Source organism: Artemia sp. Qi Xiang Cuo, chromosome 19, assembly GCF_049724085.1.
Source record: "Artemia sp. Qi Xiang Cuo chromosome 19, ASM4972408v1, whole genome shotgun sequence".
NCBI lineage: Eukaryota > Metazoa > Arthropoda > Branchiopoda > Anostraca > Artemiidae > Artemia > Artemia sp. Qi Xiang Cuo.
Genome location: NC_142812.1, coordinates 46,911,509 through 46,927,153, shown reverse-complemented (window position 1 = coordinate 46,927,153; position 15,645 = coordinate 46,911,509). Strand labels below are relative to the sequence as shown.

Genomic DNA, 15,645 nt, shown 5'->3' with positions numbered 1-15,645 from the left:
GGCATATTTACAGGATCTTTCAACAATATTGAAGAAAGTAGAGGTCTCAAAATTTTGATTGGATTGTGTTTTAGAAAATGATGGTTGTGGGATGGGGGAGGAGGGCTTATTCCGTTCAATTCACTTTTGACTCTTAAAAACAGCACTAGCCTATAACTTTCAATTTCCAATCAAATGAACCCTGTCCAAAGTTTATACAACCACCCATTCCAAAAAAAAACTTATATACCTTCAGGGCATAACTTATATCCCTTGCTTCCTGGTTCTGAGCGGCTATTTCAACCCTGAGGGCCTTTTTATAAAATTAATTTAAAAAACTTTTTCCACAAAACAGGTTTTTTAAAGAAAAGTAAATAGCTCCATTAAACCAAAAATGTGCAGAAAAAAAGTCAAATAATCTTCAAGCTTAAAACTACCACAAATCATCATCAATGAAAAAATTAAACCCAAAACGAACAGAAATTATAATAAATAACTGAACAAACTCACAACGAGCAAAAATTAACATGAGTAGCCTAGTGCTAACAACCCCCATGCCTTCTCAAGATGCAAAACATACTTTAAATGGTTCCACTTTGTTTACTTTAATAAATGAAACAAAATTCTTGAAACTTTAAGGGATAAATATCAGCATGTATATATTAAACTGACAAACCATGGTCATTCGTTGTTTTTTTTTTTTTTTTTTTTTATTAAAGTGGAAATTATTTTTTGTTGTTGTGAAGGCATGGGGGTTATAAGTCCTACCCATGTTAATTTTTGCTCATTTTGAGTTTGACTCGGTTATCTATTGTCATTTCTGTTCGATTTGGGCTTCGTTTGTTCATTGATGGTGATTTGTGGTAGTTTTAAGCTTGGAAGATTATTTGACTTTATTTCTGCTCATTTTTGGTTTAGTGGAGCTCTTTACTTTTTTTTGAAAAACTTGTTTTGTGGAATTTTTTTTTTAAATTCATTTCTATTGGTTAAACTCAAAGACATACGGTAGTTAGACATAGTCTTTTTTCTTGAAAAAATATTTCTATAAGAATCCATAGTTTGGCTGGCTATTTGCATATTGGAGAACCTTTTTTACTAGTGTTTAATCCTGACATAAATAGTATTGTTTAATTTAATTTTATATCTCCTCAAGTTGACCTGAAAAATAAAACATAATATCATTCCCAAAAAAATTTTTCTATGCTCTTTGACAACTTGGATACATTTACACTTTTGATTTATTTAAATTGTAAGAACAGAAGTAGCAATAGTAGCAGCCCTGAATATTTCAACTTAATACCCCCGGTCGTTTTCGATATGTTGCTGAGGTGTCTTATTGGCAGGAAAATAAACAATTTTTTTTTATTTAGTTTTAAAGTAAAATTTAGTTTTAAAGCATAATGGGCCGATTACATAATTGTGGGGGGCTGACATACCGAATATCCCAAGAGACATAGTTACTGGATTGTTCTACTATGCTGAACAAAGTGACTATGCAAAAAGTTTGACTGGATGTGTTTGGAAAAGGAATTGGCTTGTGAAGAGGGCTGCTAGCCCTCCAGTCTCTTTGACTTTTGAAATGACACTAGAACTTTTTGATTTAGTTCAACATCCGCCTAAATATTCCTTGAAAGCTTCAGCTTAATGCTCTTAGCTTGCATAGTAGGAATAGCTGTAGTACCACTAGTAGCAGTATGCACATAGCACCTTCGGTTTCTTAAGAATCCCTCCAACACACGCTGAAAGTTTAAACTTAACACCATGAGCCGTTCCTAAATTATTTCTGATACGTCCTCTTAACAACCTCTGTGGGCATAATTTGATTTGATTTAGTTCCATACAGTTTAAATATTTCCAAGATGTTTCACCTTAATACCCTTAGTTCTAATAGCAGTAGTAGGGTAGTATTAGTAGCAGCAGAATTAATACTAGTAGCCAGGGGCATCGTTTGGGGGTGGCAAGGGGGGTGGTTGCCCCCCCCAAATAATGTGAAGAAAAAAATTATTATACATCCCCTGCCCTTTGACTATCCGGATAAGGACCTCTCGTGGCCCCCTCCCCCATAAAAATGCTGGCGTTTTGCCCCTGCTAGTAGCCTTAGGTTTAATGACAGTAGTAGTAGCAGAAGCAGTAATAATAGTAGCAGTAGTAGTAGTATGAGTAGAAGCAGTAGCAACAGGATGCAAAGATTTCCGTTTGGTTAGTTCAACATCTCCCACGATAAGCCCTGTAAGTTTCAACATCACACGCCAAATTGTTCCTAAGATATTGCAGTTACGCCCTTTTGACAACCTGCATACAGATGGCAGGTTCTGATTAAGTTCACCCCCCCTTCCCAGAATAAATCCTTGAACATTTCACCTTCATACCCTTAGGCATAGTTGTAATAGTAATGATAGTAGTAGTCTTTGTATTACTAGTAGCAGCATTGATAGTGATAGTAATAGTAGCAGCAGTATTAACATATTGCCTTTACAAGTAGTTGCAACATAAGTAGTAGGCTAGTTGATTTAGTGGTAGAAGTAGTAAATGTAACAGTGATAGACGTATTAGTATCAGTGTGCACATATTGCCTATTGGTCAGATGATTTTCACCTTTTAGCATTCTCTGAAGGTTCCAACTTAATAACCAAATCAATATTTGATATAGACCTATGCTCTTTTGACAATGTAAAGGCACATAGCTTCTTTTGATTTAGTTCTAATTTTCCCTCAATATTGTAAATGTAATAGTCTGGTAGTAGTAGTGGTAGCAGTAGTAGTGGTGGTAATTGTAGTAGTAGTGGTAGCATGAAAATATTGCCTTTTTGATCCCCCCCCCCCTTATCATTTCCTGAAAGTTCCAAATTAACATACCCACTCAATCATAAGTTATACTCTTTTGACAATTTGTATACACACTATGTGTTTTAATTTAGTTGAACACTCCCTTCCACATGCTCTAAAAGGCTCACCTGAATTCCCTTTGTCTTTTTGGTAAATAAAGTTCAAACATGCATACCTTTCTTAATAACATATACCGTACTGTATATAAACAATGAAAATTGCCTAACTTACAGCCCTTAGCCCAAAGACCATGAGGAGGTTGAAATCCCCAAAAACATAATTACTGGACCTTCCATCACTGCTGAACAAAATAGTTCTCTTCAAATTTTTTATAGAAGGTGTTTTGGGGAATGGTAGGCTTGTAGGGTAGGGACTGGTTGCCTTTTGACACATAAAAAGGGCACTGGAAATTCTGAATTTCAATCAAATGACTCTCCTCTGATTCTAAATTCATTCAACCATCCATTCCATAAGAATTTTACATGCCTGGGGCACAACTTACAACCCTTGTCCCTGGGCTCTGGAGGGTTGTGTCCACCCTGAATGCATTATTATATGTTCTTTAGACTATTGTGAACAAAATGGTCATCTCACAATTTTAACAAAAAGCGTTTGGGAAATGAGGATGTCAGGGAGGGGAGAGATATTTGCCTTCCATCACTTTTGACTCTTAGAAGAGAACTAAACTTTAAATTCCAATCAAATAAGCCTCCTCTGAAGTTCATACAACCAGCCCTTACATAAAAAGCTTATATGCCCCGGGGGCACAACTTAAAATCCTTACCCCCAGACTCTGAGGAGCTGTGTTAAACCCAAAGGCTTTGTTATGTGATCTTTGGACTGTTTTTGAACAAATGGCTATCTCAAAATTTCTATCCAATGCATTTGGGGAAATGATGGGCAAAGGGGGGTGGGGTGGTTACCCTCCAATCACTTTCGACTGTTAAAAAGAGCACTAGACATTACAATTTCTAATTGAATGAGCCCCTTTTGATGTTTCTATAACAACTCCTTCCATACAAAGTGCCCTGTTCTAAAACCTAAGAGGGGGGGGGCTAGTTGCACTTCAACACTTTAACTCAGAAAAAGGACACTAGACCTTCTGACTTCTAATCCAATGAACCCCCTCGAAAGCTTATACAACCACCCTTTCTACAAAAACCTTATATGCCCCCAGGGCATAACTTAAACCCCTTGTCCTGAGGGTTATGGGGGGTTGTCATCCTCAAAGATATAATTTCCGGACCATCCAACTACGCTGAACAAAAAAGGCGATATCAAAATTTTGATTCGATGTACTTGGGGAAATGATGGGTGTGTGTGTGGGGGGGGGGGGGTCGGGGGTAGTGTTTGCCCTCCAATCACTTTCAACTATTAAAAAAGGACTCTATCCCTTTCAATTTCCAATCAAATGAGCCCTTTTCAAAGTTTCTATGACTGCTTCTTCTATATGAACTGCCCTGGTCTAAAAAAAAACAAAAATAAAAGAAATAAATAATACACTATGCCCATATGACTCTTTACTTAGGCAGTACTATTGTTCTGCCTATGATAGTACTGACTTCAGAAGAGCCTCTCTCCAACACTGTTACAAATGTTTCTTCTACTGTTACCAAAAATTCTACTACCAAAAAAATAGGGAGCCATGTGCCATCATACACTTTCAAACCCTTCAAGGGTTAGAATTGAATTTATAATAATAGTGATGGGAAACATGGTGCATGATAAATCAACTAGTATGTTCATGTTCAGATATCTAGTGCATTAGCATATCTGACAGAAATATGCAAATAAAAGTAGTACCATTAGACTCTTTATTTTATGCTCTGGATAATGCTGCAGAGTTTTGGCTGTTCTGATGAAAATGTGTTAATAAAATATAGGTAGCACCAATAAATTCCTTACTGTATGCCATTTCCAAATATCATAGTCACTTTTCTGACAACCCCTATTCCCCCCCCCCATGGCCCTAAAATATATTTTTTGGATGTTTTTCATATTGTGATGCATAGTGTAAAACGTAGCTCCATTCTTGACTTGATGAAACCGGTTTTGCAAGGGTGAATACAAATGAACTACAGATAAAAATATTATTTGAAATGATTTAATTAATGTGTATTTCAATGGAAGGGAACATGATAATCTGATTAATAGAAATCTGCTGCATATTATAAAGTAAATACATTAGTTTATAGTGTTTTCATTGAGTTTTTTTTTTAAATGTATACTATTGTATATCTGGAATGATCAGGGGTAGTGGGGGTGGTGTATATTGTTAGAAAAGTAACCACAGTATTTATAAGAGGATAAAATAAGGAATTTAATGGTACTACTTATGTTTTATGGTAACTTTAGAAGCAATTTCATTACTTATATAGGAACAAAATGATCACACTACTTAGTGTTTTTTTTTGCTCTTTCTAAATATAATATTTTATCAGTCACAAATCTAATTCAAAGACCTTAGATGGATCCTAAAATGACAGCATTATTCCAACAATCAGGGGCATTACTAGCCAAAAGGTTTGGAGGGGGGGAGGGAGTGACTGATTTTACTGACTGGCTGATCATTTATACTGACTGTTTTCACCACTAATTAACATAATGTCCATTTCTAACACGAAATTTGGGACCGCAATTTAGCCTATCTTTTTCCCATAGTAGCTTAGTTCTTTTTCCCATAATGGACCCAGAAAAGATCAGTTGTCATAGATTGCATCATCCAAGCCATTCACTAGGGCTCTGAGGACACTGCAGAGCTCCTTAGCACAAAACGATTTCCACTCATTCAGCAGGTTGGCTCTAGATTTAGCCTCTGAATAATGAGCAGGCGGATGTTTAGGATGGTGTTTAAGTTGGAACTCATCATAGGCTATTGAACCAAATTTCTCTGCTACTGCTTTTGCTGCCTCAATTTGCCTCTCTATGTGATCCCGGTCTTCAAGGAGAGAATCTAAGATAGTGCGTGTCGACATGAGTTTTTTGTTAGCAGTCATCAGATTGAGGCATTCAGCCTGCAACTTTTCTGCAAGAACCTTTGCCCTGAACATGACCTGGCGCATGAACATAGTAAAGCCAAAGCACATATAAAGTCAAGCATCAGAATAAAATCAAAGCATGTTATGCAGCAGTGCAGAACTTTGGCTTTTTCTTTTATTGTTTTGTCCTGATTTTGTTCTTTTAGCTCTTTGAGAACTTCCACAAGGGTGTCTAAGCTGATCCACAATGCTGTCAAACTCTCAAATCTGGACAACCATCTTGTCATTGATATATTCTTTAGCTTCAGTACTGATTCAGCCCTCTCCAGTGTTTGTTTGTAAGCAATAGCTCTTTTCATTCCACCTGTAAAAAAGGCATGCAGTTCTTGCAAGATCTCAAACATTTTCATACTATGGGACTGTTGTTGCATGCATGTTTCATGATGAGGTTCTCTCAATGAGCCATGCATCAAATGTAGTGTACTTGTCTTCCCAGTTTGGTTGATATGTGTTCCTGGACACTGTCAGGCACCAGATATATTAATTGAATAATCATAGCTCTGAAACATAGGTGCCTCTTTGCTTATGCCTTCCTTTTCTAGAACTTCTAGAATCTTGTCGGTAATTTCTTTACCTTTTTTTGACTCAACTGGTACCATACCTAAAAGTCTCTCCTGGATGGTGCCATTGCAGTCAACGTACCTGATAAAAAACCCAAGCTTTTCTTCGTGTGCACAGTCTGGAGTGGTATCTGCAATGATTAAACACAAACCACTATTGTTCACATCAGTTACACTTGTGTGCTTGATTTCATTACCCAATACCTCAATGAATTGGTTTTTCAAAACACCAATAACGTAGTCCACCATATTCCTTTTCATTGTTCTTTCATGCAACCAGTTGCTGGAATGTGGATTTTAGCAAGTAACAAGGTTGACAACTTGAAGGAAACTCAGATCACTGTCATCAGCCATGCCATGAAGAGCTATCTGTTGTTTTCCTAGTTTTTTCACTGTATCCAAAAGAACCTTGACCCCTCATTGGTTTTCAATTAATTCCTTTTCTTGCTGTCTTTTCAAGGCCTTAGTCTTTTCATCCAACATGTTTTCAATGCTGTGCTTGAGTTTGCTATAAACTGCCATATCAATTACTGCTGACTGACTAGCAGCATTTTCAAAATGTTCTTTCATCTTACCAGGGTTCTCTGTCCCTCTGCTCATCATCTTGTTCAAGGAGCACACTATTTTTAACCCACACATCTTCTGTCTTTTTGTGTTTTAATCCAGTAGGAAACGCATGCATGCAAAGAAGTAAAAAATTTGGGATTGGAATCCTTGACCTTTCATTAAATTATTTTGAGCAAGAATTTGGACTTAAAACACAATGCAGCAATTTTACAAACACTGTCTTTGATTTTATGGATGTGACAAAGGCGTCAATAATTGACCAAATTGACAAATATAATCTAAAAGAAGAGTGGAAAAAAAACAGGGAAAGAAGCTGCCAAAAAAATCTTGGGCTCCCCCAAGGCTTCTGGATCAACCAGTGTGTTCTATCATGGTTACTTTTCTGATAGGCCTAATACACATACACCCCACCTCTACCTCTTAATGGTCCCAGACATAGCCCTTGGCAAAATAATATAGGGTATTGCTCTACTGTTTTTATTTCTGTTATGGGTTTCTTCACCTGTCAAGAGTACCTGGCTTATCTGATTTGAAAGGAATTTAAGACTGTTGCATATTAAACTTGATTTTAAAATGTGAACAACAAAGGGAGGAAACATGATAGGCATAATCTGATTGATAGAAGCATAGGCCTACTGCATATTAAATTAAGCATTCCATTAAAGTAAGCATTCTATTGTTGGTAAAGTTGGAGCCAATTTTCCCTAATCAAGTGAAAATGAAAGTGAAAACTGAAAAATGAGCCACATAGTACCATAAAGGTGAATATATTACCTTAAAATGCACTTTTGAGCAAAATAAGGTCCAACGTTGGATATGTTCAGCTCTGTTGTTGAGAAGGCAGTTAAACAACATTTACACAATAACATAAAAAAAGCAGGATTGTGACTATGTTTACAGACTAGTTACATGCCTTCCACCTAAGAGTGTGCTAGAATAGATGCAATTTAAGCCCACTTGGTAACAGTGACCAGAGACAGGTATGATCAAGGGGACCATTCTTCTGTAGTTTAGAGCAGACACCGCTACACAACATCAATTTCTCATAGAGTATGCAAGTCTGTTGGGTATGACAAGTAGCATCAGCATCCTAGCACAACTCTGTTGTATGTACACATATATCAATCACTATTTATGAGACACTAATGATGAACAGTTCCAGTTGTATCTTGAAGGTTTGGCTTCCCATTTTTTGTCAAGTGTCCTTTTAAAAACTTCAATTGATGTTGAAGACACTGTCTCCTTGCTTAAACAGTTCCAATCATTAATAACCCCTTGGCTAAAGAAATGTTGTCTGATTCTACTTTTAACTCAGGGCTTATGAAGCTTCTTAGAATGTCTTTTGTTGGGTAACTGGTTAAAGAATTTATTTTGGGGTTGGTTGACAAATAAATATGTGAGTAGCATGTCACTCCGCTTGTGTCCAAAGGTCAAAGATGGGAGTTTTTTAGGTTAGATAGCCTTTCACCATATCATTTCTCACCAAGTCCAGAGATGCACTTGGTGGCCCTCCTTTGTACACCTTCAATCAACTGCATATCACCCTTGTCAAAAGGACCAGTAGAGCAGGTTCCAAAATCAAGAACTGGTCTCACAATTGCCTAGTAAAGCTTCAAGAAGACTCTGTGTGATTGGCTAGTATGTACTCTTTTAATTAGTCCAAGACTAGAATTTGCTTTGGAAACAGTTTTTGCAGAGTGTTCATGGAAGTTCAGGAGATTGTTGACTACAACTCCCAGGTCCCTGCCACTGGTACAAGTTTGGAGGGGATTGGGGGATGATGTCTTGTTATCATTCATAGTGTATTGGTACAGAGGATTATTGTTACCAAAATGGTGATGCATTTTGGTATGTTGAAAGAGACAAACCACCTATCTGCCCATGCCTGAATCTGGTCAAGGTCAGATTGTATTGATGGTTTATCAGGTACACAAAATAGTTTGGAGTCATTAGCATAAAGGGTTAAGTGGTTGCTGACTTTGGTAATCATATTGTTTATATAAAGAAGAAACAATGTGGGTCCCAAAACTGTTCCCTGGGGAACACTGCTTAGAATATTACAGCGCTGAGAGTAGGTACTTTTTCTATCCCTTGTAAAAATCTTGACAGTCTGAGATCTGTCGATCAGTGAGTTCATTTTCTAGACTACTAATTGCTTACGGATTCCTACTGTTGTTAACTTAAAACCAAGCTGAATATGTGGGATTTGGTCGAGGGCATGTTCTTGATCTAAACTACTCAAATTGATAAGCAGGCTCTTGTACAACTACTGAGTAAGCGGCTGGTAAGTATCTAGAAGGTTAGTTTCTACAGATTGTCCTGGGAGAAAGCCATAGGCTACTAAAGAAAACTGAGCCATTTCTGTGGATGCTTGAATTAAGTAAGCTTCTCTTAGTTTTGACAAGATTTTTGGAGGAACTAAATTTCAGTAGGGGTGGGAGCAAACTGAGGTCTTGGAGAGGCAGTTGCCTTCACTACCCTAATGGCAAATTACACCCCTGGTGCTCTTATAAATTTCTTATGTGTAGGCTACCTCTTTTCTTCAAATACCTTTAACATCAAACAAGCAACAACACTAAAATCAAGCAACAGAAAAACTCATGGAGAATTAGCCTGTATAATTTGGATTAGACTATGCATTTGATCATTAGCATGGCTGGGAGTAAAGTATAGGCTAAAAAACAAGTATCCAATTGAGCAAAATTATTTAAAATTAAAACCCTTACATCTTGTTGCCAAAGAGGGATTGGGAAGAATTGTATACATCAGAGAAAAGCTAAAAATCTAAGGTATGCATCAATACAGTTATTATCAAAATTGTTTAAGATCAAGCACTTGAAATTATTTGTTTATTGACCTACCTATAAGGACCTCTTTATGGAAATACAAATTATTCTATTTTGATGTATATGTCCTTGTATTGTTTTGGTTGCATTCATATATTAGCAGAAAGCTGACTTCCCTCTGATTCTAAAAATGTAACTTTTATTGCTTGATATTTAGCCTATTTTATAAATCACAAATATTAAAAACAGAGCTTGTCAAAACAGAGACCACATTTTTAATTGATGCTGACAAATTATTAGTGAAAATTTGAAAAAAATTTGAAGACCAAAGAAAAGTGGTCTTACCCAAAAAGAGTTATTTAACCCTAGGCCTAGTGCAATGCTTTTAGGAATGATATTGATTAGGCTTGATTCAAGTTTTTAAAAAAAAATTATTTTTTTCTAGATTTTATAGTGTTTCCTTCTGAGTAGGGCAACAACTTCACTAGTACACCATTGTTTTGTGTTTCGTTTTATACATACCCTAAGGTTTATCTCTGGAACCATCAAAAGAGGGGGAGGGGGTATTTCAGGTCCATGGTAAATATATACCAAATCATATTATTGAGTTAGGAATAAAGTGAATACACCACTCAATGCCTTTTTTTATGCTGATTATGAATATAATAATCATTTCTATTGGAAATGAATTTCAGCCCCCCCCCCATATATATGCCAATTCAAGGTATATATTTCTACATTAGGGGGGGGGTAAAGTTTAAATTTACCTCCCATTTACACCAGAAAAAAAATTTGTCCCCACCCCCCCCCTAATGTAGAAATATATACCCTGAATTGGTATATATAGGGGGGCTGAAATTCATTTCTGATAGAAATGATTATTGTATTCATAATCAGCATAAAAAAAGGCATTGAATGGTGTATTTACTTTATTCCTAACTCAATAATATGATTTGGTATATAGCCTATTTACCAGGTCCATGGGCAAAAAAACATCATAATAATTGGAAAGCACATAGGCTAGGCTAAATAGGCTAAGGAACTTAATGGCACTACTTTTATTTTATTAGGCTAGCATGTTTCCTTTAGATGTAGTCATGCACTAGCCAAGATATGCACCTGTACCTACTCATCTCTTGTGATGCAGATTCATTAAAAAGAAAAAAAAATACCAGTCTAGTTTATAAGCTAGGCTCATAGGCCTGTGTGTTTGTAGGCAATTCAATAAAAATATGAAAAGCATAAGGCTGGTTTTTAGAAGATATTTTATTACTTTGGAGGGTTTCCTTTTATTTTCCAATAAAAACTGATTTTCCCATTTCTTGAGAATCCCCTTTGAACCTTGCAAAGATTCATCCATATGCTTAGATTAGCAGCCTCGTTATTTAAAATCAAAACTTCTCATTTCAATACCAATTGCCGAAACATAAAAGAATACAAGGAAAAATTCCGCCGACACTACTTATTTTCGGCTCTCCGAGAAATAGTTCGGCCTAACGAACAGAAACGCACTGGTGGAACTACAAGATACAAGTCTCAGTTGTATTAAACATGGGTGCCAAAAAGGGGGCAGGGGTGCCAGCCTCAACATTTTACGCTGCCTTACATTTTTGTTTTGAGATTTCTCTATACAGCATTGAAAATACCGATTAGATCAAGTAAATTAAACAATTGCTCCCGAACAATTGTCAAAAATGGAAAGTGTTGAAATACGTTTTGGGAGTCCCAAATAAGAGTCTTGTAATCTTGCGGGAAATTCTGAATTCTGCTTAAGTTTTGAGGGTCAAAAATACGGGAAATGTTCGTAATTGTTTTAGTTTTTCAGTTTTAGCTTTTAATCTTCATTTTATCTATACTTATTCCCGTTTTAATCAGAAGAAACAAGATTATGCGGCGTTCAGGACTTTCAATATCCCCGAAGTTTTGTTAGGTAATAATGCTAAATAATGGTAGTTTGAACAAGAAGAATAAGTAATTTCTGTAGGATTTGTAGCCCATAGCTATGTCTAAGCATTGAATGGGCTGATTTAAAAATGAGACTGCAATATGGGCTATATATGGAACATAATTGACCGCAGGGGTGGGGGAGGGGTTGGGTTTAATCGGTAACTATATAGTAGCATGAAGTAACCAAAAAAGCAAATCATAGTAAAATTTCCATCGAGAAGGAATTTTCCAGGGGATGAGATTTTAAGGGGGAATTTTACACTGGGGGGATTTGCCAGAATTCCTAAATACAATTCTTTTATTTGTCTTAACTTTCTCTTCGTCAACCTAATCTTATGTGTGGAGATGTCAAAGGTAACTGTCCAGGGTAAATTTTCAACGATACTGAATTGTCTAGACGATCTTTCCGTCAAAAGTTGGGATTTTCCCAAAGAGGTAGAGCAGGATTTCCTGACCTTACTTAAAATGATCAGAAGTTTAACTAAAATAGTTTACTTTTCATCTTAAAGTAGACCTTAGGAGACACATTAAAACGAACAAAAGTTATAACATATTTGAAAGGGTTTGTTCCTTCTTCAACACCTCGTTGTTTACGCTAAAGTTTGAATTTAGCCCCCATTCTGCAAGAACGACTTCTGAAATACATTTTTCATTCAATTAGAACAATAAGAAGCTTTTTTAAAGGTATTAAAAAGCTTTATTGTGAATAGTCGGGATTGAATTTTCACGGAATTACAAGAAACCAGTAATTTACTGGAAGTTGAAATCAAAACACCTAGGACAAACATTTCTATGACTAATCAGTTAGATTAGCTTAGGTTAGCTGTTTTTATTTCTTATATGGACTCGTTAATTATGTCACTTGAATTGAGATTCAATGACCACAACAAAACCCTGTTCAAATTCTTATTCATCCCAGCATTAAAAAAAAAAAAAAAAAAAAAAAAAAAAAAAAAAAAAAAAACGGAGAAGGATACATTTTTTAATGCTATGAAACATTTATCTAAGTTCTATGACAATGTAAATTTAGAAGTGTAAGCTAGAACCTGGTACGATATGTGGAAAAGCAAAGACTTTAGTGAGAAAGTGAAGCTCATAGATATTTTCCCTGAAACTACATTTTTCCCTTGAAATGTGAGACCCCTTGTGTGTACTATCTGACCATCCCGCCAGGGGCGTAGCTCCAGTATTTTTATTGAGGGGGCAAAAAGTTCCATATCCAGAGAGTCAAGGGGCATGGGATATATAAAAGCTTTTTCCCAATTATTTGGGGGGTGGGCAACTGCCCCCCTTGCCACCCCCAAACGACGCCACTACATCCCGCCAACAACATGTACTGTGGAGAGATCCTTTAGCACCCTGATGTGAGTATAAATGTGGCTGAGGAGCACTATGATTGAAGAACGCCTTTCAAATTTGTACTTGTTAAGTATTCACAGATGTAGAGTACAAGAACTCAAATTGAAAGAGCAGGCCATAGACAAATTTTCAAAACAGAAGTGAAATCGACGATTTGTTTTTTTCTGGAAACTTTTAATTTTGTGATTTAAAGATCATATGTAAGTTTCTTTTCATGAGTCAATTACTTTTTTATAAGATTTTGATAAATCCAAATCTTAAATCCGTTTTTAATTAGCTTTTGGTTTTTAGTTATCATAAGTTTTGAATTTGTAATGATAAAAAATTCGTGATTATGTTGCGAAGTCCAATTTTACTCATGTGGTTTGCAACAAAGAATATTTACTATTAAGGCAAATGTGATTTTTAGCAGAATCAACGAATGTTGGCAAAACATTCTGCCACCAATGTGTTTTTTTGTTTCTGTTTTGTTGCTTTTGATCGCAAGGGCAATATCAAAATTACATTTTACATTTTTAAAGGGAAATCGTGTGTTTATACAATAAGGTGCTCTCTAATGAAAATAATAAACAATATACGGATATTCAAGGATACAAAGTATTTTTCACAGCCCCCCCTAAAATTCAGCTTATGGGTTCCCATAGCATTAAAGTTGAAGACACAAAACTGTGTATTTCAGACATCAGCATGGGCACCGGCAGAATAGGGGAGGAGGGGCCTTGGCCCTCCCCTTGAAATTTTGGACTATAAAGTAATTATAAGGAAACCAAAAGTATAAAGTAGAATATGGAGAAACCATGGAAAAAATGTGTGTTGCCCCATTGATGATGCCTGCCAATAGATTTTGACCCTATAATGAAATGTAAGAGTCTAACTGTTGATAATATTCAAGTAAAGAATCAGCTTTTTTATGATGATCCTAAATATAATTTTTTTTTATTTGTAATTAGCGCAGTTATTAATACACAAGAAAGTTCGTATAATTAAAGAAAACAACTTAATAATGGGCAATTTCTGCAAAAATATGCCGTCAGCTTTTGGTTGCATTGCCAGAGTACCTATGAGCTGATATATGATGCCACTATAATCAGAAGTATTTCCCCTGAACGGGATGTGGGAAATTTTTGTATTTTCCCCCTGAAATGATACGTTTTTGTGTTTTATTATCATTTATTTATTTTTCCAGGAGTGATTGTATTTATCTAGTTGTCGCTTTGAAAAAGATCTATTTTTTTACAGTTATGCAGTATAAAGCTGTAAAATATATTGGTTTTTGGAATTCAAAGTTAAATTAAAAATGTTGAATTAAAAATTTTTATTTGTTTTCTTAATCTTAGTTTTAATGTTTTACTTTGAACAAACTACTCTGATTATGCGTTACTTTTTATAAACAATTGAGTCTAAAGGCATTAAATATTTTGGTGTTTGATAACCAAGTTCAAAACTGTTGATATTGTAAAAATACCCATCAAATGATTTGGCATTGCTCAACAGAACTGAATGCTGGGAATTTATATCTTAGTTTTTATAAATAGGCTATCGTTTTTTGTGTATTTTTTTATTAATTACTTTTTCCATTTTTATATACTTTTACTTTGATTGACATATCTTTTTCATTAGCTTTAGAAAAATGTTTGTCTCTAAGCTTTATTAAATTGAAAAAAAAAATCAACTAAAAGTAAGGAGCGACATTAAAACTTAAAACGAACAGAAATTATTACGTATATGAGGGGGATTGCCCCTTCCTCAAAACCTTGCTCTTTACGCTACATTTTTTCGGCACTTTAAAAACAAGTTACTTATTGTGCTTATTAAATGACCTTTGTGTTTCAGGAGTTGTTTTTAAAGAATTGGGACACAATTTAAACTTTAGTGCAAAGAGCGAGGTTTTGAGGAGGGGGAATCCCCCCCCCCTTCCCGCTTCATATACATCATAATTTCTGTTCGTTTTAAGTATTAATGTTGCTCCTTACTTTCAATTGTAAAAACTTGTTTAAAAAACTTAAACTTGTTTAAAAAGTTAAAAAACTTATTTATTTTCTGATCGATTTTTAAATAAAGCCAGGATACCTGGCTCCACCTCCACGGACAAATTCCCCTCCTCACAGAAATTTCATCTGGCCAATTCAATCCTGGCGAGAATTTACCCCGGACGATTACCGTTAACATCTCTACGCCTAAAACGGAATCGGTAAAGAAAAGGCAAGACATGTAAAGTAATTTCGTATAGGAATTCTGGAAAATTCACCAAGTGTAAAATTTCCCCTGAAAAGTTTACCCCCTGAAACTTCCTTCCCAATGGAAAATTCTTCCCGTTTAAAATCGTCCCAGCAGAAAATCCTTCTTCCCCTCCCAACCCGAAAAATGCATCCATATTCCCAATAATAAATAAAACAATAGGTAAATTTTATAACTTAAAAACCTTTCCCCAGGGCTGTAGGGGATAATTTTACCTCTAAAGACATAGTTATTAGGCTTTTCAACTATGCTGAAGAAAAAAACTATCTCAAAATTTTGATCGGACGATTTTGGAAAAAAAGTGACGTTGGAGTGGGCCTAGTTGACCTCCAATTATTTTGGTCA

General features: G+C 35.6%; 1 protein-coding gene across 1 annotated transcript in view; it reads right to left on the bottom strand.

The window, feature by feature from the left end:
• RecQ4 (RecQ4 helicase) overlaps positions 1-11,124 on the bottom strand; it is a 104,375-nt gene extending 93,251 nt beyond the window's left edge. Inside the window, exon 1 of the mRNA XM_089105491.1 lies at positions 11,030-11,124. Within this exon, the coding sequence (XP_088961617.1) occupies positions 11,030-11,116 (87 nt within the window). The 5' untranslated portion in view covers positions 11,117-11,124. The remainder of the gene's footprint in view (positions 1-11,029) is intronic.
• Positions 11,125-15,645: the final 4,521 nt, after the last annotated feature.